The following is a 25,258-nucleotide window of genomic DNA, read 5'->3' as shown; positions in this document are numbered from 1 at the left end:
ACCATATTTATATATCAGAAATAACTTCCAGTTGATGTGAACATAGCACCAGCACTCGCTTCACTAAACGTAGTCACTCACAGATTCATCCTCAGTCTTGGCTCTGGTCGGTGAGTATGTGTTCAGCATATGTCTCGTCCTGTCTTGGCCGTTTTCATGCATTTTGGAGACTTTAAATGATCCTAGCCACTATGCTGGGAAATAGGGAACTGATACGTCTACAGTCATCTATTTAAGTGCTATAAGTGCTCCACAGCCTCTACGTAGCTCCCCGGCTTTGTTTTGGTGTGCGCACATGCATCTGTTTTGTATGTTTGTCATCATGGAATACATTAGTATTTCCTGGCATTTTCCCTGCTGCGCCCCCATCATCCCCTCCCTGCATGGTAAAGTGTCTCCTGCCTCCCCCCAGGAAGCCCAGACTACTGTTGTACACAACCCAGCTGACGGCACCAAGGTAAGCCGCTCCTCCCACTGCTAGCCACCAGCCACTACTAACACCCACAGGCAACTCATGAAGGATTTTCTCTAAAGAAACTCAGTCGAAACAGCTGTAAAAACCCTTTACGGTGAGCTGGCTCCTGTCGGCATGTTTAATTTTTATCTCTTTCTGATTGGGAAACCCTAAATAGATGCATTGTAAAAATAAGACTGAAGTGGATAATTATCACAGCTTATTGCACAAAAGAGAAAATTCTACATGTAGCATCTTTAACAGCAGCGCATACACACCGAGGACCAAATTACATCTTCAGATCTTCACGTCAGACATTTTATTGAAATGGGAACCACTATTGAAAAGTGCCGTGCTGCTTTCACTGTCATGTTAGTGCACAAGCTTGCTCAGTCCTACTGCAGCATCGCTGCACATTCAAATGCCAACGCTCTTACTGTACATTGATACTTTTCCCATAATGCCATGCTTCGCCGATGAGCAGTTATATACTCGTGCTTGGCATCATGTTTAAATTGGCAACACGATTTCAAATTGCTTGCACACTTTGCTGCTTTACTGTGTGTGGCTCGCTGTGCTTCTCCTCGCTGCTGTCCTGGCTGGTTTTTGCTCCTGGGAGGGAGTCGTGCACCCGTCCATCTGTTTGTCTGTGTGGGCAAAGTGTCCAAAACTTCTCAACCCTGTCTGACTTGTATTTAAAAAATGGTTTGTCTTGCTATTTCTCTCTTTATCAATCATCTTCCCTCTCCACCCACTCCCGTCCATCTCTCTTTTTTTTTTTTTTTTTTTGTCTCAACCCTTTCCATTTGACAGGGCTCCACAGAGAGCTGCAATAACACAGAAGAGGAGGAGATGAAAGGTAGGAAAGGTACTTGTCCAACTTCCACCTACTCTGCATGCCTCTTTTGATTCACTTTGTATCCTGTCCAGGTTTTGTTGAACTAAAGATCAGGCCGTGTGTCTGATGGTGGGTAGAGGTTTCAGACAGCTGTTGGCTGGACATATATCTTTGAGCATCACTGCAAAGACCAATGTGGCGCGAGCGGTTGGATGTCAACACTGTGCATATATTAGGGAGAGAAGAGTGCTGCCATTCAATAGGTCTCCTGCACAAACTGATCAAACATGAAGTCACAGCTACTGTTGAGTTGCTCCAGATAAAAAAACACGAGGCCTTTTGTTTCTCACTCTTAATAAGTTGCTGTGTTGGTCTTAAGTCTCTTCAGTTTCCTTTTCCAGGTGCATAGAGAAGTGCTTTTTCCTCTTAGAGCTGAAGCTTCCAACTTCTCTAATGCGATTTTTGCTGTCATGTTTTTTTTATAGTAGTAGTTTGGGTTTTGGATAGTTGTTTGGGAAAGACAGGACACTTTGTGTGGAATTTAACCAGGGTTGTATTGGAGGTTTAAGTCGGGAGTACCTTGAGCTCTCTTAGTATTTATGTTCAGATCTAGAAAGACTCAAATACAGGAGCCCTTGAATCTGACGCTAACATTAACGATGTGGGTACCTGTTCCTGTTCCTCATGTTGATTTGTGGTGTGTGTGAGTGTGTGTGTTCCTGTCAGCATCACTTAAGCTCTTAATTAGCCGTCTTCAGCTCAAGGCTCAAGGATGACCCTTTAATGTTTTTGGGTGAATGAAGTAGGACAGAGCTACCTGCAGCTTACCAGAAATTAGTTAATCCAGTTAGTTAGGAAGCTTTCTATCTGTTTACGCACACGATCTTATGGGTCGGCTGTCGTTCCTGTTCCCTCTTCTTTCTCTGAGCTTGAATACATTTAGCTCGACGTGCTGTGGATGGAAGCATCTGCTAAATGAATGTAATGTCATTTCTCTTGTGAACTCTGAAATACAAACTTGAAACAGTGAACGTAGAGTTCCTACGACACTGTAGGATTATCCTCTCTGGCTCCCTGTCAGCATCCATCTGTTTGTATTTGTGTTTCTCTTATGACGGGGGCAGTGGCTGTCTGTGAGTCTACTGATACAGACAGTGCAGTGTTAAACCAGAGCAGCACTATTGAGGAACAGATCCCGACCCCACCTTCTCACTGCCCAGCACCCACCTGTAAGTTGGCAGAAATTTACCTGGTTTAACTCTCAGCTCTGAGCTTTGTGGCCTGACCTTTCCTCCCGACAACTGTCCTTCAGCCATTAATATGTCATAAAATGTGATCTGATCTTCATTTAAGTCAAGACGAGAAATATGATGTTCTTAAAAAAACATGATGTGTTTAGTGAGAACAACCATAAAAACCTCATAGTTCTAGTGGAAAAAGTATGTGAATTCGTGAAATTAATAACTTGTTGTGCTCTTGGTCATTTTGACTGGCCGCCCACTTCTTGGTAGAAGCCGCCCCAAAGTGTGGACTCCCTGAAAATAATTTTCTTTATAAGACTCCAAATTGCTTTTTCACATACTTTTTCCACTTGCACTATGAGGTTTTTATGGTGTGTTTTCAATCAATACATGAAAGATCAGATTTCATTTGTGTTATTACTTTAGGAACTTTATATTTGTTAACACTCTTGACTTAGATGAATCATTTTATGACACATTGATGCAGAAAACCATGGAAATTCCACATATGTAGCTAACTACTTACAAACAGACATTTTGGTTCAAAAGGCTCCACATGAAAAATCAGTCTTGTCATCTGTTAGCTCCTCTGCTGCCATCTATGGGCACCCAGACCTGATTAGAGCACTGTAACTATCATCCATAACTGAGTGCTAATTTCCATTAATGATATGTTTTGTGCAGATTAATCTACATAGATATACACGTAACCATCGCATCTTTCCTAATTATTGACTTTTTTACTGGGACCATGGTACCTGCCTGCAGCTGGTCCTCTGCAGGAGGCTGCTAGCAGCCCCAGTGTCCCTCAGACCAGTCCAGTTCAGAGCACCTGTCCTGAACCAGAGTCCGCTCTGTCGCCCCCCACAGGCAGCAGCAGCAACCTGCAGCAAAGTAAGTGGCAGGCAGGTTGTGCAGTGCTTGTGCAAAGGCTCCTGAAGCAGTGTTCGTAATGTCTGTTCGAACCTTGTGTGCCACTTGATGAATGTTTGAGTGGAACTAAACACTTATTTTTAAGACTTTATGAACAGTGTTACATGCTGGTGTGGAGGCTTTTGCTGGCTAAGCAGCTGCTTTAGTGAATAAAAGTCAGGTGAACATAACTCATGGTATATTCATCCATAAACCCTGGTGTGTACACACTGTTGTGCTTTTCTGGTGTGCTGTACTTCCAGTTTTTTTTACTTTTATGCTTCCTATATGAGTAATTACATGTATTCTCCCACAGAATTGCAGGGGATTTAATTGGTGTGGGTTTGTGTGTGAAGGATCTGTGGAGGATTGAGACAAATTATCAGTCAACTGAGGCTGTTTCTCGGTTAAAAATATTTCAGGAATCACTGGACTATAAAGCGTTGAATGTATTTGATAGTACATGTAACATTATGAGCAGAGAGTGTGCTGTGGTCCAGACAGGCTCATTTCAAATGACAGTGTCATTATTACCAGAGGCGCTACCCATGTGATTTGTGACTTATTTCAAATGGCAGAGGTTTCAGCCTTGTAATAAAGTGCAGTGAGAGCATGAGTGTGGGCACTTGTGATTTCTGTCTTTAACCTCTTCTGTTTCCTTCTTCCCCTCTCGTTCTATTTCTGTTTCCAGCTCGTAAACAGGAGATAATTAAGATGACAGAACAGTTGATTGAGGCCATCAACAATGGAGATTTTGAAGCTTACACGTAAGTTTACATTTGCATTTGTTTTATCCAGTTTTTGTTAAAATATTTATTCACGTCTCGATCTCACCAGAGCTTGAAAAGTCACGTTGTCATTCCTCATCATCCTGCTGGATCAGAGCTCTGTTTATGGTTGTGTTTGCCTCTGACAGGAGAATCTGTGACCCTGGACTGACTTCATTTGAGCCAGAAGCTCTTGGAAACCTGGTGGAGGGCATGGACTTTCACAAGTTCTACTTTGAGAATTGTAAGTTGCTCTGTTTTGTAGATTTATAATGCAGTCTTCATTATTGCAGTACTCCAAAAATGATTGTTGTATAAATATTTAATCATGGGTTAAAGAATTATTTTCAAATCTGGAGAAAAATGCAGATTATATAAAATAACTTGATTAAGCTAGTTTCTAATAAGCTGCAAAATAATAACACAAAAGAAATTCAGTTTTTTTGTCTTTATTGAGAACAACCATAAAAGCCTTGAAATCTTTTGCACATTTCCGTCTGCACAGTGCTAAGTAAAAACAGCAAGCCAGTGCACACCACCATCCTCAACCCTCATGTACATCTGATTGGTGAGGATGCTGCCTGCATCGCCTACATCCGCCTGACGCAGTACATCGACAGCCAGGGCCGGCCGCGCTCCTGTCAGTCGGAGGAGACACGTGTGTGGCATCGCCGCGATGCCAAATGGCTCAATGTGCACTTCCACTGCTCTGGAGCACCGGCTGCACCCCTGCAGTGAACTGACAACCAGGCACAGGTAAGATGCCAACACATCAGTTATGTCAGGGGAATAAGAATTTTATACTTCATGCAAGGATCATGGCCAACTGTAAAAAGTTATTTGGATTGTCTGTGTTTTTTTCTTTTTGCTATTATTATTATTATAGCAATTAATAACTATTATTTGAATAATGTTTTTGCTTCGTTACAGAGAGCACCATTCTACTCTTATCTGTGCTTTAAAGATAGAATTTGAGGTGTGGTTAGCCAAGCTTACTTAGCTGACTGAATGTGAGGACAAATAGCCAACCTGTCTAACATAAAAATGTGTGTGCCAACATCTTTAAGAACAGAAAATTGTACATTTCAGAGCTGGCATGTTGCATTTCTCAGCGACAATTGTGATAAAAGCGTTATTTTTTATCAAGAAAATTACAGCAAAGATCACAATTACAGCCTAAAAACACATCTGGTTACATCAACTACTTGTAGATTAATCATATGTTCTACAAAGCCTGAAAAAAAAATAAAATAAAATAAACACATGGTCTAAACTTACTGTTGCTTTTTCCTTTTCCAGCTTTGCCTGAACTCTGTTTGGAGCTTTTATTCTCCATGGCCGAATTGGTGCCGAGATCCTGACTGGGAAGAGGCTGCTTGGAAAGATGTAAAAACACAAAAGTGGGGAAATTGCATTACAATGTAAAAAAAAAAAAAAGAAAAAATATATATAATCCAAAAAAAAAGCGTATTTCAAAAGCTTGACTGAACGACCGACCAACACCAATCCAGTCCAAACCTAGCTAGATGATGTTGGGGCCCAGCTGATGTAAGCCCCTTCTTGCAGATGGTGCATGCTTCTGGTGGCAACACAGGGGTGATGCCGTCCTGGTCCTTCTCTCCCATGGCCTTTATTTCCCCGTCTTTGTTTTGTCTGCTGTGTGGAAAAGTATTAAGATGTTAAAAATATACACGTACACTTCACACACAAAGTGAATGGGACAGAGGCGGAAGTAAGGTAAAATCTTTATCCTGTGAGAGTGAAGCAGGAGGTGCGATAGAAGTATTGTTTTACAGTTAAGTGTTTATGGAAACAGGAGCAACTAATATCTACTAAAATCTGAATTTACCACCCCTTTGCACATCTGTACATGTTTTGAAGGGGTTTAGGCGTGGTGATAGGTTACTGAAGGGACCTTACGTTTTATTTTTTCTTGTATTATGTTATGAAGTTGGCTCCAGGATGATGTATTTTAAAGTATTTTGTGTGGAAAATGGATAATTCTTACTCAAAAGGGGAATTTTATTTAATGCAATTGTGTATAAATAAATATTTATATAGGAAAAAAGGAGAAATATTATTTACTCTGCAGTGGAGGGATAGGATTTATGCATGAGAGTCTAGTTGTTGTTTTTTTTTCCCCTGCATTGTTGGGTTGGTTGTTATTACAAACATGTACACACACACTCGGTCCCTGTGGTCCAGTCTTTAGGGTTGAGTGTCCAGGCCAGCTCATCCTGAAGTTGCAGAAGGCCGCCGTCTGTCTGCCCTGCAGTGTTTCCAGCTGAACACTAGGAGGTGCCACCGGTCAACATCTAAAGCTCCTTACATTTCTGAACTACCTATCTAGAAGCACGGACACCGTCACATCAACTTTTAGTTTTATATCCGTTTGTGTATTCGTGACATGAAGCATGGTTTGAACTATCTAATGGCTTGTACTGTTTCTGCACAGACACTTAAGACTCGATGCTGTTGTGTTCTCTCTTCTAAGGGAGTGAACCTTTCTGCAACTTCAGGTTACGCTTGCCAAAATCCTTCCCCTGCACCCTACCTCTGCCCCTCTACTTCCATCATTCCTGCGTCCTTGTGACCTTTGCTCACCAGCCCCGTTACTGTCTTAGTGGTACCACGCCATGTTATAACGATGATGTCACCCTTATGCCTGTTAAATTTTGTATCTGTCTTGGCTTTCTGTACTTCTGTGTGAAGTCCTGGCGTTGTAAAAAGCATGGTAGAAAAGGAGGGATTGGACCAAAAAAAGAAAAACAGGGATAGGAAGAGGACCATACTGGCTCGAGGGCTGTGGGGCCTTCACCATTCAGTTTCTGTTGTAAATGCTGTAGTTGTAGTGTATTGATGTTGATATTTTAATGTTTTTGCCAAAACTAGAAGACTAGGGATCGAACTAAATGGAGTCTTACTTGCCCTTTGCCCCCCCAACACTGATCAACACACACACTGAATGCTGAAATGTTTGAGCAAATATGCTTAACACAGTCCTGTGGCTAATTACTAATTCACAACATCATATTATCACATCAGATCAAGCATTCTCCTTTTTAAAGAGGACAAACATATCAGTGTCAGTGATTACAACACTGTTTTTTTTTATTTGTTTTTTTTTATACTGTGTTGTAGAACCTTTGAGAGTGTGACTTTGTACCTGTGGAGAGGTGAGGTTTGCTGTCTGTCCCCGTCTTTGTGCTACGCTGCTCCGTAGTAGTTCATGCGCTATTTAGGCCGTTGCTGATTTTCACCTTAAGGCTGAAACCACAATGACAATTCAGATCATCACACATCATGTCTGTCTGTGCAGCAGGTTTTTAAAAAATATCAGTTTGTGAATCATCAAGGCCCCATCCTACTGTATCAGCTGCTTGTGCTTCTTTCTCAGTGCTGCGACATGTGACATGCCATGAAAACTGTGCCCCCCACACTTTGCACCATTACAACAGCGTGTTGTAAAACCAGTACTGAAACTATGTGATGTTTTTATGGCTCTGAGTAGTTCTGTTTGTGCCGTGGGCACTGGCCCAGTTGTTTGTTGATGCCACCAATCTGAAATTTTCCTTCATAGTGTGTTTGTGTTTCCACACAGTCATGGGAGTTTTGTTTTTTTTGTTTTTTTAAACAAGAAGTAAGATGCAGTTTAATGTAACGGGTTATCTAAAAGCAGGGAAACTGGTTTGAGGGAACAAACAGCTGCACAGTCCGTTTGCCAAAGTATTTGGACATGTGGATCAATTTGACCGATGCATTTTTATCAAACTAATATGAAGCCAAAAGAGAACACAGCAGTGATTTTGACATGTCATAGTGGGAATACAATAATTCAGATTTTTCCTATTCCATTGAAGCTATTCCCAATAATTTAAGAGTTGTTTTCAGTTGGTCACGTCTCAGTAACTTCAGCTGACAGATTAATTGTTTCTTAGTAGTATTTTGTCCACTTCGCTCCCTCTCTCTGGAGTTGCAGTTAACATTTTTAAGCATATTTTGCACAAATAGTCCATGATATCTACATAGTTAGTTTAGTTATGAGAAAATCTTTGTTGTAATTTGGATGATCTTTAAATTACACTGACAGACAAGCACAGTTTATGGATTCAAAGGAGGTCATATTATTGAATTTTCATATCCTCATTGAAATTTAATTTCTACAGAATAATATCAAATTGAAATATTTCTACATTTTTTCTTTTGTGGACCATCTTACTGATAAATATCAATAAAATAGAACTGGATAGGGTTTAAAAAAGCAACTTAAAATTTCTATCTTGTTGAAACTAATTTCAGCAACATATGATTTACGTTAATTTCCATTAAAAAAAAGTGCAATCACTCATTCATCTTGGAATAAATCAGAACATTTACAACAAATAGTAGTTAAGTCTGTGGTTTTGGTGTATACAGTTTTTAAAAATGCAATTATGTTCAAAACTTCAAATCTCCTTAGTTCGGATACTTTGGCAAAAATCTGCTATGTTAGATTAAAACAGTAGAAGACTGAACAGAGTGAAATGGTTAAAAACTGGTTGGAAAAGGATAATTAAAAACCACAATCATTAACAGCAACACTATATATGCAGTTTTACAAATGGAAGAAATATGCATGTCTACTTTCTGGTAATTTTTCACTGTTTACTTGATAAAGAAATGGAAATCTATGTTACTTGCATCCTCGAGGTTATGAAACGGCTCCGTCTGAGATATCAATCAAGTGATCTCATTAAAATGCATAAAAGATTAGCAAAAGCCTTAGCTTGTATGTGCCCCTTGGTAAGTAAATTTATTGCATTGTAACCTTATACTAAAGGGGCTACACATGTCTAGTTTCATTTGGATGCTGGATTTTTGCATGACCATACAGTTAATAAAAATCATACATTAAAAATAACACGTGTTTGTTTGGATGGTTTTTCTTTATAACTTTATTATTGGGGGGAAAAGTGTATTTAATAAAAATAGCCTTTCATTATTGGTGTTCCTGTTTCTCTTGTTTAATGCAGCTTTTATGATAAGTTACTGACTTTTAGAGGTTTTAGATTTAAAATATGTAAATAAGAATGTCCAGCACTTAATGCGTACAAGCAAACTGTACAGTAAATAATAAATTATCTGGTTTTGTCTAGATGTTTAAAGAGTAGGTACAACAGAGTAGAGTGTAGGTATTCTATTAATAAGTTTTCAGCATTTAGGGGATGTTAGTGTGTGACTTCAGCTCCCAGCTGATGGGGGTGCAGACATGAGTGTTTTCATACCTGATTCATCATTACAGTAGGACCCGGCAGCTGACATGAAGTTGAGACAGAACAAGTGAGAATCAACAGGAAAAATTATAATTAGAAACTAAACGGAGTGTAACCTGCATCATGTAATGGGCCCTGAAACCCCTCACTGGCTACCGCAGGGAACTAACAACTTGTACTAAAAATGATGGATGAATTGTGAGATAATTACCTTCACCCCTCTTACATGCAGATGCTTCATTGTAGTTTTGTCCTTCAGTAACAGTGTACATGTCCTTACAGCAGGTCGTGTGATTGAGCCTCATTCAAGACACCTGCAGATAATGAAGGCACAAACTGTGAGGAGTCCGCCTGTGTGGGCCAGACATCCATCATGTTCCATCCTTTGCAGGAACCTTTATGTAACAAATCTAAACCTTTCAATGCCAGGAGATGATAACATCCACATTTTTGTTAGAAATAAATATATAGATTTAAAGTCTCCACAGATATGTTTACGTCTTGTTTAGCCATTAAAACATCTGACACAACAGCACAAAGTCTAATAAACACACCAATGAGTCAAGTCTAAAAACACTGAAGGTGTAGGTGCAGATTTAGAAAGGAAAAGGCTTTACCTGTACCAGACTTCTTAGCAGCTCCTCATTTCTGCTCGACAGAGGCACCAAGAGTTCAGAGGAGTGTTGCACTGTGGGTAATGTAGGCGGCAGATTTCATCCAGAAGATGGAGAATGCATCAAATTCGAGCAGTAGTATAGTATTAGTTTCATCCTTTTTAAACTCATCATCACGACTCCACCCTGGTCTTAAGATTGCAATGCTAAATTAATTATAAAATGTAGCAAAAACAGGCCAAGGTGAGGGTGGTTGAAACCTTTGTTGTTTTTATGTTTAATAAATATTATACTATAAGACCAAATCTGTTTTAATAAACTAGTATCTGTCGGTTTAAGCCACATAATGTCGTCTCTAAACTGTCTACGAAAAGCTCAGAATCTACATTTGAACAGAAAAACCAGTTGCTGCAATTTTCAACCAGCAGGTACCAGTATTTTAACATAGTTTATAAGTAAAAGAAGTTCACAGCTATTCATACAATGAATGTCATGGTATTTAAGTGTAGTATCTGACTAATTGTACTAGCTTGTACTTGTACTCGTACCCCTGTACACAAACCGTAGCTGACAAAATAAAGTTTAATCACCAGTTCAAAGGAATGTGGAGCAACATTTGATCCTTTCAGCCGTACAAACTAAACTAAAACAAAACTATTTTTTAAAGAACATTTCTACATGTGCACATCCTCACAGGACGTCAAAGTGCAGGGGTGAAAAAGAAGAAGCTGTCGACTTAATACACAAACAAAAGGAGCCCACAGTAATCTTGATGATTTTTAATTACATCAAATGAATTTATGTAAAAGTGGAAAAGGAGGAAAACACCAGGTCTCATTATTACCATCATGTTCAACATCACAGCAACAGAAATCTGCACATATTCTGTATCTACTGGGCACGTTACAGGTCACCTATAGTCCAGTCAGATCTACTGTATGAACTGTGTGCCTTCTCAGACAGTAGATACACAATATTGTGATTGGATGAAGTTACAGAACTTTAGTTGTGCTTCTACTGTCTTATTTTACTTTTTAGAGCAGGACGGGAAGCAATACATGAGACAAACTAGTGCAATTTGGTCACTGATATATGTTGATATATGACTTAAGCTAAGAGAAAACATGTGGTGGCTGCCAGCTGTCATATAGGTGACCTGGATGCTCCCATTATCAGTCTCTCGCTCACTCTCAGAACATACAAGCTTCACTCATGATTGACATGCAAGTGAGGCCAATCACTCAGCTGTCGTCGCTTCCTTTGGCATCCTGGCGAGCAGAACCCCTACTAAACACTGTCCTCTTCATTGATTGGATAAAGGAGGTTGGGTGATTGGCTGATTGCTCCATGCAGATTGTGATCTTCAGTCTGATAGTAGGTTGAGTCAGAAATGTTTGTGCTGACATGCTTTGCTTGTGCATGCTGCCCTTTTTTATATATATCATGGCATGGGGCAGATGATCCAGTTGACTTTGAAGAAGCACAAAATATCCAAAATGGAGTCATGAGTCTGGTTTTAGATTGCCCTTTTGGCTTTTGTGTGAACATTGGCACTTTAATTTTAGTCCATAGAGACTAGTGCACATCTTGTAGTCCGTCACACTAGAGGCCACGTGGCAGTGCAATCTGCCACAGCCAGTCTTTATAGAAAAAAAAAAAGTCACAGCAACAATTTCTAGTATTTTTCTGTTGTTTCCTTGATTCAAGGAAGAAAAAAAAACAGAGAAGGAAGCCACTTTTCTCTACAGAAGTGTCCTGGATTAAAAAAAGAAAAAGGGAAGAAAAAGGAAAACTGGAATATACAATCTTTTCTCACTGCAGACGGTCTTAGCAGATTAATTCTACTAGGCTTCAGACACACAGCTCCAAGGCCACCTTTTTCTCTGAGTCCCAGGCAAGCAAAGACGAGCAGAAAGAGTGACAAAAGAAAGAGAAGGAGACAGGTTAGAAAAATAGATTTGAAAGAAAACAGAACACAAAGGAAGATTGAAGTAAAAAAGCTTAAATCTGAAATAATATCAGTCAAGACAGGCAGTGATGTACGAGAGGAGACAGCAGCCAGCCTGGTTGTACATGCATTGTCATGGGGAAGAAAAAGGAAGGATTTCAGCGCTACACCAAAGCCATGCAGCAACAGGAAACAATCTGAAAACGGCAAAGAGCCTACTTTTATTCACCAGCAGGAACCATTCAACAGTCACCTTTACCAACAACACAAGTAGCATCATGGAGGAGGGAGACGATGAGCTGCTGGAGTTATAGAACTCCTCGATGCAGGGAAATGAGGACACAAACAAGCAAAGCGTTCATCCATTCAGAGCAGTGTGGTAAAACTGCCCATATGCCACTCAGACCAGGGTCCTACTAGGCTCTGTGAACAGGCCTTGGCACCACAGGGACAGTGAGGCGATGGACGGGACAGTGGAAGGGGGTGGAGGCTTTGGGGAAACGGCTTAGAGAAGCAGGGAAAGCAAGTGCACGGCAAGATGACCGACATCTGTTACACCATGTTTTAGGTTCCCATGGAGACAACACCAAACCCCCACCCAACATCCCCAACCTCCATTTCTCCCACTTGAGCAGCACGCACTCACCACACGCTCACAGCATGGTAGCTGACAGACGAGGGTGGGAAGGCAGGGTTTAGCAGCTTTGCTGCGGCTCCCCGCTCCTGCTTTTAGACTTTCTGCCCTCCACATCTGCAGGACAAAGGCAATGTTTGTTACATCTGTAGACAGTGACATGCACAGTTTAATTTACTTTATACTTGTATATACTGTAGATTAAGGTGAATACATGAGTACAAAAGCAGAAATAAATAAGGATCTAGATGCAGACAGTTCTACTAGTATAGGCACAATAAGCAGTGCTTGTCTTTGATTATAACTTAATGATTACAACAATCTGTACAAGATCTTGTCAGTCTAAAATACATTATCAAATATTATCCATTCTCGAGTTGGGCTTTGTCTCAGTGAGGAAATAAAAGTTCATACCAAAAGAAATGATGCTGGTGTCATTCACAAAACAATCTGACCAATGCAAACTATTCTCAACGTACTGTAATAACTTGGTGTTCCAATAACTATATTAAATACTGCCTTAAACTAAAACATACCTACAATTATCTTGCTCTTACCCCACTACCATCCCTGTCAACTTTCACATAACCAACTAAATCCACCCCTCAGAGTATTTTGCAAATGAAGCTTCATCATTTTGTCTCTGACTAAATATGCCCACCAGGTCAAAAGCCATAGTCTGCAGAGCAAATGCTCCAGTTAACATATATATATATATATATTTAAGAAAATACAGAAATGTGTCAAATGTTTAAATAAACAATGCACACAATCACTTCAAACAAAAAGAAAATAAGTATTTAACCATTTTGATTCCAGTAATCAAAATGAGGGTTTCAGACACAACAAAGCCATGCAGTTTAGTGGATAATGCAACTCTGCAAAAAGCAGAGGAAAAAAAAAAAACATTCTCCCATAAATAAAAAAAAATACAGTAAAACACAAAGTAAAAAAAACAAAACAGAACCGTAATAATCTAATAAGAGTCAGATACAGTATTTCTGACATGTAGAGGTTCTGCAGCTTTTTATAGATCCTGGTGACAAATTCACTGAAACGTATGATTCTGTTTGTTTTAGCAACATGTGAAATTCAGTTCTTGATAAATCTGCACCATTTTTACTCACTGCCATTTTATGATTTAAGCTATAAGCACAAATACTGATTTTGGTGTATCAACACAGTGAAGCGGATAACAGTATAGCGTTAGACAGTGGAATGGATTTGATGAGTAAATAATATGGTAAAGGCTGTTGGACAGAAGAACATCGATCAAAGTCCCACCTCAGAGAACAGAACAGGACAGAAAATAAGTCAGACCAGAAGGTGACGAAAAAACCCAAAACAAAAACAATAAAAACAGTAAATTAACAAACAGCACTGAGGCAAACAGAAGTGAACGAAACCAAAACACCACACAGAAATAGACAGTGCTCTGATAAATACATGCAGAAGAGGAGGTCTGTTCATTTATCCATCGTTTCATTCTCCCCTCTTTAAGTCAAGTCTGGTGTAGAGATCAGAAAGCCATCATCTCTCCGTCACTCACACACACCCATACTCAAACCACAGAGACTGGCTGTCTTCTGGGCTCAGTGATTGGTCCGAATTATTCATATGATTGGGATCAGTACCCTCATTATTTTCTGTGAGACTAGCTGAGCTGGATCTCATCTGGCCGTTTGATTGACTATGAGGGGTCTGGTTTTGGGTAGAAATGTGTGTTTTATTTGTGACAGGAGGCCCACTTATGTTGCTGACTAAGGTCGGGTTTAAAGACAGGAAGGGGAGGTTTTTCCCCGTAGACTCACTAAAGATGGAATCCATGAACACCGACTCTACAGTGAAGGAAGGGCCAAGAAAAGACTCAAGGGTGGATAGATCAGGGTCCTCTGTGCTATGGCAAGGTAAGCTGAGAGACTTGGGCAGGGGGGTGGAAAGGGGTCCCTTTAGATTTGTGCTGGTGGGGTGGTACTCACTGGGTGTAGGCTGGGAGCGCACCCCAGCCTTGGTGGAAGCAACAGGAGGAGAAGTGTCGACGGACACGGGCTGCCGGTTGTCCTTGGACAGCAGGTCGTGGATGCTGGTTCGCCGTGTGGTGCCTTCAGCTGTGGAGATGACGCTGCTGGCGCGGGGCAGCGTAGATGAAGCAGAGTCCAGGCGTTCGGAGACAGACGTAGCTTTGCCCTGTGAGGACAGGCTTGCGCGGACTGGGACGGATCCTTTCACACGTGTGCTCTCCGCCTTCCGAAGTGTTGGGCGCCCTGGTTGTCCTGAGGATCTTGGGGGTCGGTCAGAGCTGGTCGGTGCTGCTTTCCCACTGGCTGAGCGTAATATGCCCCGGGTCTTTGTGGAAACACGTTCTTTCTGCACATGCTCAGAAGACGTGGACAGGCGAGGAGAATCTACTGAGAGGTTTTCTTGACTGCCAGACTACAAAAGACAGGGCAAATAAGCAATATTAGGTACATAACAATAAAAATAATTTAATAAAATTCTTTATTTTTATTCATTTTATGTAGCAACACACTGTAACATATTTAGAGGTCTCACCTCTGCAGGATCAATACCCTCATCCAGGAACTGCTGCAGGGAGAGCACCTCACTGCCTGGGGATCCCGTCTTCCTGATCTGGGTCTGGCCGGAGGTGGCTGCATTGGTGGTTGATGGGTCAACAGACTTGCGCAGCTGCAGGGGGCTTTGGTGGGAGGAGCGTGAGGAGGTGGGCTGCTGGACAGGGCTGCTGCCGCTGCTGGACCACACCTCTTGGTCTAAACTCAGGCTGAACTCTCCACTGCTTTCACTGTGAGGCCTGCTGAGGCTGCCGTTCAATGTGCCTATCAGAGAGGGAATAGAGAGAGAAATGTTTAGTATTTGTATTCATCCACTGTAGCAACTGCGTACATATGGATGAACCATTATTCACCTAGAGTTCCTACAGTACATGTTCAGAGTATGTAGAATACCTAACCAATTTACCTCATTTTTAAACTTTCTACTTGTAAGGATTTAAAGTATGTTGCAGCTTTCTGCTTGCTCATTTACTGTACACTGTCCACGCATCCCTAATTAGTTAAAAATAAGAGAATAGACCGTTTAGGAGTAAGCTGTGAATTGTTGAATTGAAAACATGTAAATAGCTACAGGATGTTGAATATTTAATAAGTTATCATTGGTATGTCAGTAGATCTGTACTATTTGGATTTGCTGAATAAATCTACACGGTCAGAAAAATATGGGAAACAAATGTAGAAAATGAAAAAATGACCCACAACCTTTAAATCAGGACAAAATAATATGATCGAGTTTTCACTGGAAGATAATGTTCAAGACAGCAACACTATGGAGGTTAGTTGAGAGAAGGGGAGCAGGTAATGGATGATTAGGGAAGGAGGATCATACCTTTGGCCTCCTGAGGAGAAGTGAGGTGGGAGTTATTGTTACTATTACTACTGGTGGTCCTGTTGCTATGGAGACTTGAGGGTCTGGAGGCTGGGTAAGGGACAAGAGGGAAGACACATGCACAGACACACAATTGCACAAACAGTTAGGATAGATATATACACATACATGTACCCTCAACACACTAAAACAAAGAATAACACATGGGCGCACGTTAACAGTCTGACCAAACATCTCCCGCTGGGGCAGCAGATGGCTCATGCCAGGCAGAAAGACAGGAAGGGTGGCTTAGTGCCAAGCTGTAGCCCCAGTATGTCCAGTCAGTAAACAAAGAAACTACTGGCAGAAGGGACAGGGATGCATAAATCCAAGGACTGATTCACCTTAGTGGGAAAGTGGAACTGATAGAGACAATACTGAATAACAGAAGATGCCAGGGTGCTGGTAAATTAGTAATAACAGAAGAAAAATGTGGGGTAATAGAGGAGAAAAAGTGAAAATGAAGAAAGTGAAACATAAAAAAGGAGAAGTGTTGGGTGGGACAGTTTCAGCTGGAAACCCAGAGACCGTTATCAAGCTGTGATACCAAGTTAGAGTTTAAAATGCATCTTTGCATTATTGATCTTATTATGTCAAGAAAACCAGTCAACTGTTTGTGACCCCGAGTGACATTTGGTGCCAAGTATGTGTCACTTACTACAGATGCTACAGGGCACTCTGCAAATAACGCTCAGCTCAACGGGGGAAGGACACAGAGCCAAAGCACAGCTATGAATCTGCAGGCCTAATAAGACACATACACATACTCATAATCACAACACAACTGATTACTGCTGCCGAAAGTGCAAAGAAAGTTTAAAGTTTAATCGGTCTTAATGGTTCAAAACAGACAGAAACAGAATAAAGCTGAGAAAATATTGCGACAGCCATAAAGGCTGGAAGATCAATAGGTATCTGAAACCATCATAAATGAATTTACACATCATCATCATCTCTAAAAGGATGACCTGATGGCTGCTACGTTAAAGGTAATGTCCGGTAAACGAGTGAGAGTGAATTCCTCCAGCCACTGTGGAGACATACTCAGGAAATGGGTCTCACAACAATGTATTGGATTTTATGAGTGCAGTCTGGGAACCCATCAGCTAAGCTGAATCCAGACTGGGCACTAATGCTGCAACACCAACATCCTGGGGACCGGTTTAATGATCTTTTGAGACAAAACTAATGGCAACTAGCTTAGGTGCTGTACATCTGTGTCACTAGATTGGTTAGAACTGGGTCATCTACACTGGAGTGGTACTTGAGCAGTGGCCTGGCCACAGATTAACTGCCCTGGATAACACCCTAAAGCCTGGAGTACAGTCAAACCTCCCTCCTCCAATGGAGGCTGATCTCTCTCCCTATTGCACTCTACTAAAATTGCTTTTCCAAGTATAGATCTGGCTTAATCGAAGTGCATGAAGGCAGCTGAAAGATTAGCGGTGAGACTGCTGAGGACGTGACCTGCTTTTTTGTGGACATTCAATCTTTCCTCATTGGAAAGACCAGATCCAGATTTGCAGCTAGTGGTGGGAGTCTGCTGCAGTTATAAATCGATTTCCCTTACATTGAACATGTCTTTAGTCTGATGTCATCTGAACTCTTACCTTGACTCTTGGGGTCATCTAGGGAGCTGACAACATCCTCACAGGAGACATTATCTGTTGGGACAGAACAGGTGATGGTATTTAAATTTCACATGGGACTAAATAGTAAAAATCCAAACAGACTCTTGATGTCGAATTTTTTCTGCTGTCAGATAAACAAAACTGGCACCCTGACCTTTGACCTGAAGCCGGAGCTTAGCCCTGCTGTGCCCTGCACTGGGCAGGGTGAGGGTCGCACAATCGATGGCATTGGTGGAAAGGGCGAGCTCCTTCATGCGCTGTCCACTGCGCCTGCTGCTACCAGTTATGCCGCCATCTCCAGTTTCAGGACCATCTAGGTTATCGCTGCTGCCCACCCACTGGGCTCCAGGACCCCCAGCCACTGCCATGGTCTGCAGCAGGTCATTCATTGCTGAACGGACAGGAAAAACACAAAATTATACATGTAGGGAAATTTTTTACATAACACTACCTCCTTTGACTTTGAGACATTTTCTATCCCTTTATTATGACATAATGATTTCATGATAGAAAAAGACTCAGCTCAGATAAATCAAGATCTAAGCCTTGAGTCCTATAGGTTGCCAGAGGTGGCTTATTTTTCTTATTTTCTATATGTACTAATGTAGTAGCTCCATTAAGAAATTCAACCCCACAGCAAGTGTGGAATTCTTTATAACTATAATAATAATAATAATAATAATGTTCAACCCAATATTCACTTGTTAATTCAGATACAATGCAAGAAATAAAATTCAGTCCTTAAGAATTCAAGGCACATGCAGGCATCCACTATTAGAAAAAAAAAAGTTAAATAAGTTAAATGAGTCAAACAAATGTTCTAAAGTGCATAAAGATGGCAGCTGCAAGGTTCGCCTTCCTAGTCTCTTGTGAATCAGATCATTTTTGACCACTTTCTTTATGCACTTTGTTTACTGAGATGCTACAGTGGAGAAGCATGAAGGCATGCAGAGCTGCTGCACCAAGCGGCAACAGCACTGTACACACAGGTCAGAGCCAGAATCAAAGCGAGGCAAATCCATGTCAGCAGAATAAGATCTGAAATGCAGCACGCTGACAGTGGAAAAGAGAAAGAGAAGGGGGCAGAAAAAGAGAGTGCAGGATACAAATACAGTGAAGGCTCCATTTCAGGTCCTTCATGGTGAGTGTGAGCAGCGATGATCAGTGTGAATTTTTAAGTCACACTGTAATTAAAGATGGGAAGAAACACCACAGGCGCATGAAAGGCAAACCCGCAGTCTCTCCAGCTCTCTCACCCCACACACACACACAAACACACACACACACAAACACACACACACACACACACTATAAGCCTTTCATTCAGCATACAGAACCAAACTGACTGAAACACAAAGCACATGACAAATCTGACCAATAAATTGCCCATTTTATATTGATTCTCACAATCAAACTAAAACATGAATGGATGACACTCAGAATTGAGTACGATGAAGATGAAACTGCACAATAGTGCAAGAAGAGACACAGAAAGAGAAAATCCCTACTGGTGAAGCAGTGTTTCAGTGAGATCAGACCTAAATATTCCTGTCATTCATTTTCATTTAGACATTTTTGCTTTCAGACACAGTTAGTGAGGTTTGTGTTATTCATTCTTAAGATAACTGGTGAAAGCTGATAGAAGCTCAGAGTAGATACTCTACAGGAAGGAGTGGAGGCGGCAGGAGGTGACGGAGCGGTTCGGGTTACTAGGAAAAGAATTATTAGGACATGACACTGATGTCATCAAATGCAGTGAGGGGGTATTGTAAGTGCAACAAATTTTAAAATTGAATCTCTGGTTAATCTTGTGCAGACATCTCTAAAAGAAATCAGACATTACAACTGTGAAATACTCAAACTCTGCCTTAAATATTAAATGTAATCAAGATTTCATACTCGAGTGGGAGTAGGTTTACTGCAAGAGCTCAAACTGCAAAAAGGTCACACCCCCACACTGCAGCCACCATGACATCAGTTTCTGTTCCTATTCGTTTCTCCCTAGTGTGACGATGACAGGGAGAGGAGACGGAAGAAGGCTAATGTGACGGCTAGCTGAGGTCTTACACATGGAGCGCCGGTAGATGGCCTTGGTCTTGTCTTTGTCCTTGGATCTGTTCCTCATGAAAGGCAACTTTATAGCTGTCAGAGTGCAGCCAGAGACAGACAGAGGGAGAGAGAGTGACAGAACAAGCCCAGGGGAGGTGGAGGAACAGAAAACGAAAGAAAAAGGAGGGCAAAACAGAGGGATGTGGTTAACATTTTACAAAAACAGCCAGGGGAGACAGGTGAGACCCTGGACACGCAACTGGACAACAGACAACAATGCAATAGATGCTACATTTTACTGTACGCCTTACATAGTGTTATTTCAAAGCCTATTTGGCTTCTGGCAGGATTGCATTTCCATCTACACAAATCCACTTCCTTCTTGTAATTTAATTTCACTACTGTTAAAACACAGTATATTAACAAAGCTAATACAATTTCATAGAGGAGAAAACAATTTCTCCACAAAAATAGATATTCTGCATGTGCAAAGAGGTTTATGTACATTGTTCTTCCATTGTTTAAACCCCACAGACAGATTGTGTTCAGCCCCACAGTCTACGTACTAACTTTATTCATAAATCATGACCTTTTAAGTTTCTAACTTCTAATTAAAAGAGAAGAATAGCTTTTTCGAATGGACGGACATATGATCCACAGATTTCTTTAAAAGCTGAATAATACTTTTAAAGGGCAAACATCAGTAACAAAACACATAATGTAATTGAATGCAAATATGTAAACACGTGACGCAAACACACACACTCTCTCTCCCTCACACACAAACACATTGTATCAGCACACCACACCACCACTCTCATGGTAATGGTGACAAGTGTTGTATTCACTGTTACTGTTACTGTTAACTGTTAAGCATTACATACATTACACAATGATCCACACATTACCACACCTACATGAGACATATAAGATGAAAAGTATTAAAGGGTGCAATCAGGAGAGTGAAAAGGTCAAAAGGCAGGTTAACAGCATAAGGGAGGACTAAAGTGTCCCAGTAATGACAATTCCAAGAACCAGAATAGGGAATAAACAGCGAGAAGTTAACTTTACATTAAGGTAACTTTAAGCATGCTAGTTTTAGGAAATAAACCTACTAGCCCACACAGTATACACTATAGCTACATGAAATACAACTGAATGACCAAGCTGGTTTATGACACATATCCCATTGACACAAAGTGAGCCGAAATATATTGCACCTTTTAATAGCTCTGTTCTACGTTACAGGGCATTTCTTTCTTATATACAGGTGAACTGCACAGTTCAGCAGGTTGATTTGACTGTAACTGAAACCTAAACAGCCTTAGTCCTTTTAGGGAACATTAAAATCCAGTGAACCAGGCCTGGCTCAAAACCACACCAGTGTTTTTCATGAATAAATGGAGACTGTAAGAAACTGTTTTGTTCTCTTCTTTCTAGACAATAAAATGCGTCTTAAAGGTATAGTAAATATGCTTATTTGTTTTCTGGCAAGTAATTGGATGTAATGTCTCTATGCTACAGTAAATATGAAGCTACTACAAGCAGCCTCTCAGCTAATCTTCGATAGACTTGGAAACAAAGGAAAACTGATAGTCTGGCTCTGTCAAAAGGTTTACAAAATCCATCTATTAGCATCTCAAAAATAAACAAATTACAACATATTTGTGCCAAAGTAGGGTAGAAACAGCAAAATCCCATTTTAAGGAGGGGACTGTGCGTACCAGATGGCCTCTTGGTGCTAAGTAGTTGGCAGGCAGATGTATGTGTTAATAAATGGACTTTGTTAACTTCGGAAGCTAACTGTTAACCACTGTTTCCAGTCTATGACTCTTCCCTTACTGGTGTACACTTAAATTTAGTTTGTGTAGGTTTAACCTAACCCTAACCTAAAATCCACCTTTTGAATTCGAGTCAACCTTGTGGTGCTGCGCAGCTCAACTGTAACCTCTAGGTCAGCTGAGTGACATGGACAATGGACTCACGAAAACATGCCCTGAGAGACATGACAGTCGGGTCACAAACCCCGCCCACCCTCCCCATCCGCAGCATACCATTAGACGAACCCTGCCCGTGGGCATGGGGCTGCTGCCCTCTCCTTCCTTTGCAGAGAGAGACAGATAAAGAAGCAAAGGACCAGTTAGGGAAGGAAAGACCCATTTAACACACACACACACACACACACACACACACACACACACACACACACACACACACACACACACACACACGATTTTTTGATTATAGGTTATGTGAGTATATGTATCTGTTTTATCTGTAGTTTTATCTGTAAATTAAACTACAGAGTAACTGGTTCACAGCTTTATTTGCATGTACATTTGTGTATTAAACAGCATCTTATGTTTTACTGCACTGTGTGAAAGTGCACGATTTTACATGTAGGTGTTCTCATTTATCTGAAGCATGCTGTCAAGTCATGATTGAAACTGTAACTATGCTGATTTTGAATTTTGAGTCTACACCTGTGTGTGCATGTGTTCCCTTTGTACTCACGCTTCTTTTGTGTGAGTGTGTCATCCAGCGAGTTAGAGCCGGAGCCGATCGATGAGCTGTCCTGGCTGTCCTGTGGAAAGGTGAGGAAACCGTCCCCAGACTCTGAGCGAGATGGAGTCAGAGTGAGAGAACGCATCCTCTCCCGACTCTTCGGCTTAATCAACTTTCTCATCTTCAGAGTAATCCAGTTCCCACGTCTGCAGAGGAGATACAAGACAGAGAGCTGTTAAATGTTCTGCGGACCATCAATTATTGATGCATCTCTTTTGTTCTGACATTACCACCACCTCAGAGGTAGTCAACAAGTAAACAGATTTTTTTTTCTGTGATACACTGACTTGTCTGAGTCACTCTCATTCACTACTGTTGCTCATAGTCATTATTTGCAATAAGTAATGTGAAATCTGTTCTTCCTTTGTCAAATGTTTTTTTACTTGTAACAAGATGAAGTTGCTTTTTACCTGCGTGGAGGTGAGGGGTCGTAGAACTTGTACTGGTCCATGATCTTCTCTTCTAGCTTCTCTTTCTGTCTCCTGAGCTCATTCAGTTTGTCTCTGAATGAGAAAGAACAGAAATAAGATTTGAATAAAGAATCCTATTAAGATAATGATGGGACTGAAAATTTTAATAAATAACAGGTACAAATTCAGACAACATGTGTTTGCTTTAAAGTAAATATGATTACATGTATTGTCTTTGCTCTACATGGAAGAGATCCTTGCTCTCCATGGTCTGCTCCAGCAGTGTACGATTCTGTAGCATCAGAGTCTGGATCTGATCCAACAGGTGACGATTCTCTTCCTCCAGGTTTCCTTTCAGCTGGCTCAACAACTAACACACACATAGATATATTAAAGAGATGCTATGACATCCGGCTCAACTACAAATATGATACATCAAAGGGGCAAATCATCCACAACACAGCTGGCCTAAAATGTCCTGCATAATAGAGGAGAGGAGAGGAGAGATCTCCTCACCTCGCACTGGTTTGTGAGCTTGGTGGAGGTGATGTCCAGCTGCTGGTACTGCTCCTTCAGTTTTGAGAACTCAGCCTCAAGTTTGGTTTGTTCCAACTTAGCGCTGTTCAACTGGCTCTTTATGTTCTTATGATCCAGCTGGAGATTCTCATTGTCCTTGAGGAGCTGACGATAGGTAGTATTCAGCCTGAGGAGACAGCAGAACGACTCAATATATAGACACGTAGACACAGACAGACACTTCTAAATGTAAAGTTAGGTTATAATTTGAGGCACAAATCAGGATCTTAAAAGGCTGAGTCATTTTATTTGGATAGTGTTTAAGACATAACTATTCATCTGACCTGTCATTTTCATCTTTGAGCAGTTTGCACTGATCAGCTGTGGCTTGGTGCGCTTGATTCTCTAATGCCATCTTGTCCTGCTGCTCTTTTAGATTTTTTTCCATCTCCTCCAGCTCCACTTTCCTCTGCAGGAGCTGCTTGTACCTGCATGCATAGAAACAAGTAGTTTACAAATTGTTACATGACTTACGTAAAGTGATCTACATTAGGTTTGACAGGAAGTAATACAAAGCAGATATATTTTCATTATCTCCAGAGATAAGATTTGAACTGTAATTAGACTTGCTTATCCCATGCTCCCAAACCCTTTCTCACTTGTCCTCCAAGTCCCTGTGCTGCTGCTCCAGGCTCTTGTGGGAGCTCTTCAGGCCACCGTGCTTCCCGATTAGGGCTTCATACTCAACCGCCTGCCTCTCATGGAGCGCTGCCAGTTTCTCATGATCACGAAGGAGCAACTCATAGGTGGCCCTGAGCTCCTCTTTCTCCTTTAGTGCTCCCTCACGCTCACCTTCCACACTGCTCTGTTGGCTCTGCAGCTGGGCATTCTGTGCCATAAGGGCTGCACTCTGTGAGCTCAAGGTAGAGTTCTCCACCTATAGGAGAGGATGGAGGAAGAAAAACATTAGAAAACCGATGCAAAGGATGCAAAGATAGTGGCTGTAGAAGTAAATAAAGGAAGGAAGTAAAGAAAAGAGCGACAGATAAAGAGGAAAAGGGGTTTCATACCATACATGGGTCATGAAGTTTGTTTGTCTAACTAGATTTTCTGTGTTTGTATTTTACTTTGTCAAGTGTTTTTGAGTGTCTTTGCTGTATAAACACAATATTAGTATTATTGGAAAGATGAAGGAAACAGAGGAGGAAAATACTCCAATAATGTAAAGTCAAAGTTGTAGCCATTTGTGTCTATAGGGGGCAGTGTGTCTCCGTTTGGTTCACCTCTTTTACAAAGAAAGAGAATCTCCACACTGTTAAGAGGAAGAAACCCTTTGCTGAAAGCTCTATCTTCAAAACACTAGCAGGAAAACTGTTTCTTTCACATTTCCTTTGTGGTCACAGTGGTTTCCTAGTTTCAAATCCCCTTCCACTCTAGTGTGTATAAAAACACACTTTTTACCCAAATGCTGACACACTTTCTGTACCTTTAAACACTAACAGAGTTTTACCTGCAGTGCACACACCTGCCTTGCATGTGCTCTCAAATCCACACAACCCATTGTGCACATCAAAGACATACAGGAACACCCACAGAAACGGCTAGAAGCTACTGTATGGTCAGTGTAAATCCTGTCACCCATAAGTAGGGTTTGAATTGCTGCCAAACAGGGAGTACGAGTCTAAATCCAAAGCATGGAGTTAAGCAGCCTGGCAAGACAACTGCACAAACAGAGCTACATAGACTGTAGTGAACAGCACTACAAGTGTGTTAAAGACATAGAACTGTATACACTAATGCATTATATAGAATTTCATCTTAGTCTTTCCACTATCTGATTCTGCGAGAAACTATATCCTTGGTATAATAATCATATTTGCACTTAAAACACACAATAGCCATTTCCAAGGTCAAGCATCAACTGTGAACTCCCTTTCTAAGCCAATATAGATCAGTGATTGGAGTAAAACACTTAAACAATGATTC

General features: G+C 41.0%; 2 protein-coding genes across 17 annotated transcripts in view; one reads left to right on the top strand and one right to left on the bottom strand.

Annotated features, from left to right (window-relative positions):
- Nucleotides 1-9,112, top strand: part of LOC113159887 (calcium/calmodulin-dependent protein kinase type II subunit gamma-like) — a 50,590-nt gene extending 41,478 nt beyond the window's left edge. For 4 of the 11 annotated variants that reach the window (XM_026356864.1, XM_026356861.1, XM_026356862.1 and 1 more), the window contains 8 exons: nucleotides 413-457; nucleotides 1,268-1,322; nucleotides 2,417-2,521; nucleotides 3,302-3,427; nucleotides 4,137-4,212; nucleotides 4,362-4,456; nucleotides 4,718-4,968; nucleotides 5,512-9,112. In XM_026356864.1, the coding sequence (XP_026212649.1) occupies nucleotides 413-457; nucleotides 1,268-1,322; nucleotides 2,417-2,521; nucleotides 3,302-3,427; nucleotides 4,137-4,212; nucleotides 4,362-4,456; nucleotides 4,718-4,950 (735 nt within the window). In that variant the 3' untranslated portion in view covers nucleotides 4,951-4,968; nucleotides 5,512-9,112. The remainder of the gene's footprint in view (nucleotides 1-412; nucleotides 458-1,267; nucleotides 1,323-2,416; nucleotides 2,522-3,301; nucleotides 3,428-4,136; nucleotides 4,213-4,361; nucleotides 4,457-4,717; nucleotides 4,969-5,511) is intronic. The other 7 variants (XM_026356870.1, XM_026356868.1, XM_026356869.1 and 4 more) reach the window with 4 other exon arrangements.
- A 1,997-nt stretch (nucleotides 9,113-11,109) lies between these two features.
- Nucleotides 11,110-25,258, bottom strand: part of LOC113158858 (girdin) — a 54,771-nt gene continuing 40,622 nt past the window's right edge. The window contains exons 24-38 of one of the 6 annotated variants that reach the window (XM_026355148.1): nucleotides 23,932-24,209; nucleotides 23,617-23,760; nucleotides 23,273-23,459; nucleotides 22,981-23,126; nucleotides 22,757-22,849; nucleotides 22,296-22,492; nucleotides 19,800-19,874; nucleotides 17,887-18,123; nucleotides 17,712-17,765; nucleotides 16,760-16,846; nucleotides 16,063-16,152; nucleotides 15,214-15,497; nucleotides 14,640-15,093; nucleotides 12,673-12,777; nucleotides 11,110-11,833 (exon numbers count right to left, since the gene is read on the bottom strand). In XM_026355148.1, coding sequence (XP_026210933.1) covers nucleotides 12,722-12,777; nucleotides 14,640-15,093; nucleotides 15,214-15,497; nucleotides 16,063-16,152; nucleotides 16,760-16,846; nucleotides 17,712-17,765; nucleotides 17,887-18,123; nucleotides 19,800-19,874; nucleotides 22,296-22,492; nucleotides 22,757-22,849; nucleotides 22,981-23,126; nucleotides 23,273-23,459; nucleotides 23,617-23,760; nucleotides 23,932-24,209 — 2,382 coding nt within the window. In that variant the 3' untranslated portion in view covers nucleotides 11,110-11,833; nucleotides 12,673-12,721. Of the gene's footprint in view, nucleotides 15,094-15,213; nucleotides 15,498-16,062; nucleotides 16,153-16,759; nucleotides 16,847-17,711; nucleotides 17,766-17,886; nucleotides 18,124-19,799; nucleotides 19,875-22,295; nucleotides 22,493-22,756; nucleotides 22,850-22,980; nucleotides 23,127-23,272; nucleotides 23,460-23,616; nucleotides 23,761-23,931; nucleotides 24,210-25,258 lie in introns of all 6 variants that reach the window. The other 5 variants (XM_026355147.1, XM_026355143.1, XM_026355145.1 and 2 more) reach the window with 5 other exon arrangements.

This window comes from Anabas testudineus, chromosome 15, assembly GCF_900324465.2.
Source record: "Anabas testudineus chromosome 15, fAnaTes1.2, whole genome shotgun sequence".
In the NCBI taxonomy this organism is placed as follows: domain Eukaryota; kingdom Metazoa; phylum Chordata; class Actinopteri; order Anabantiformes; family Anabantidae; genus Anabas; species Anabas testudineus.
This window is presented reverse-complemented; position numbering and strand designations above follow the sequence as displayed.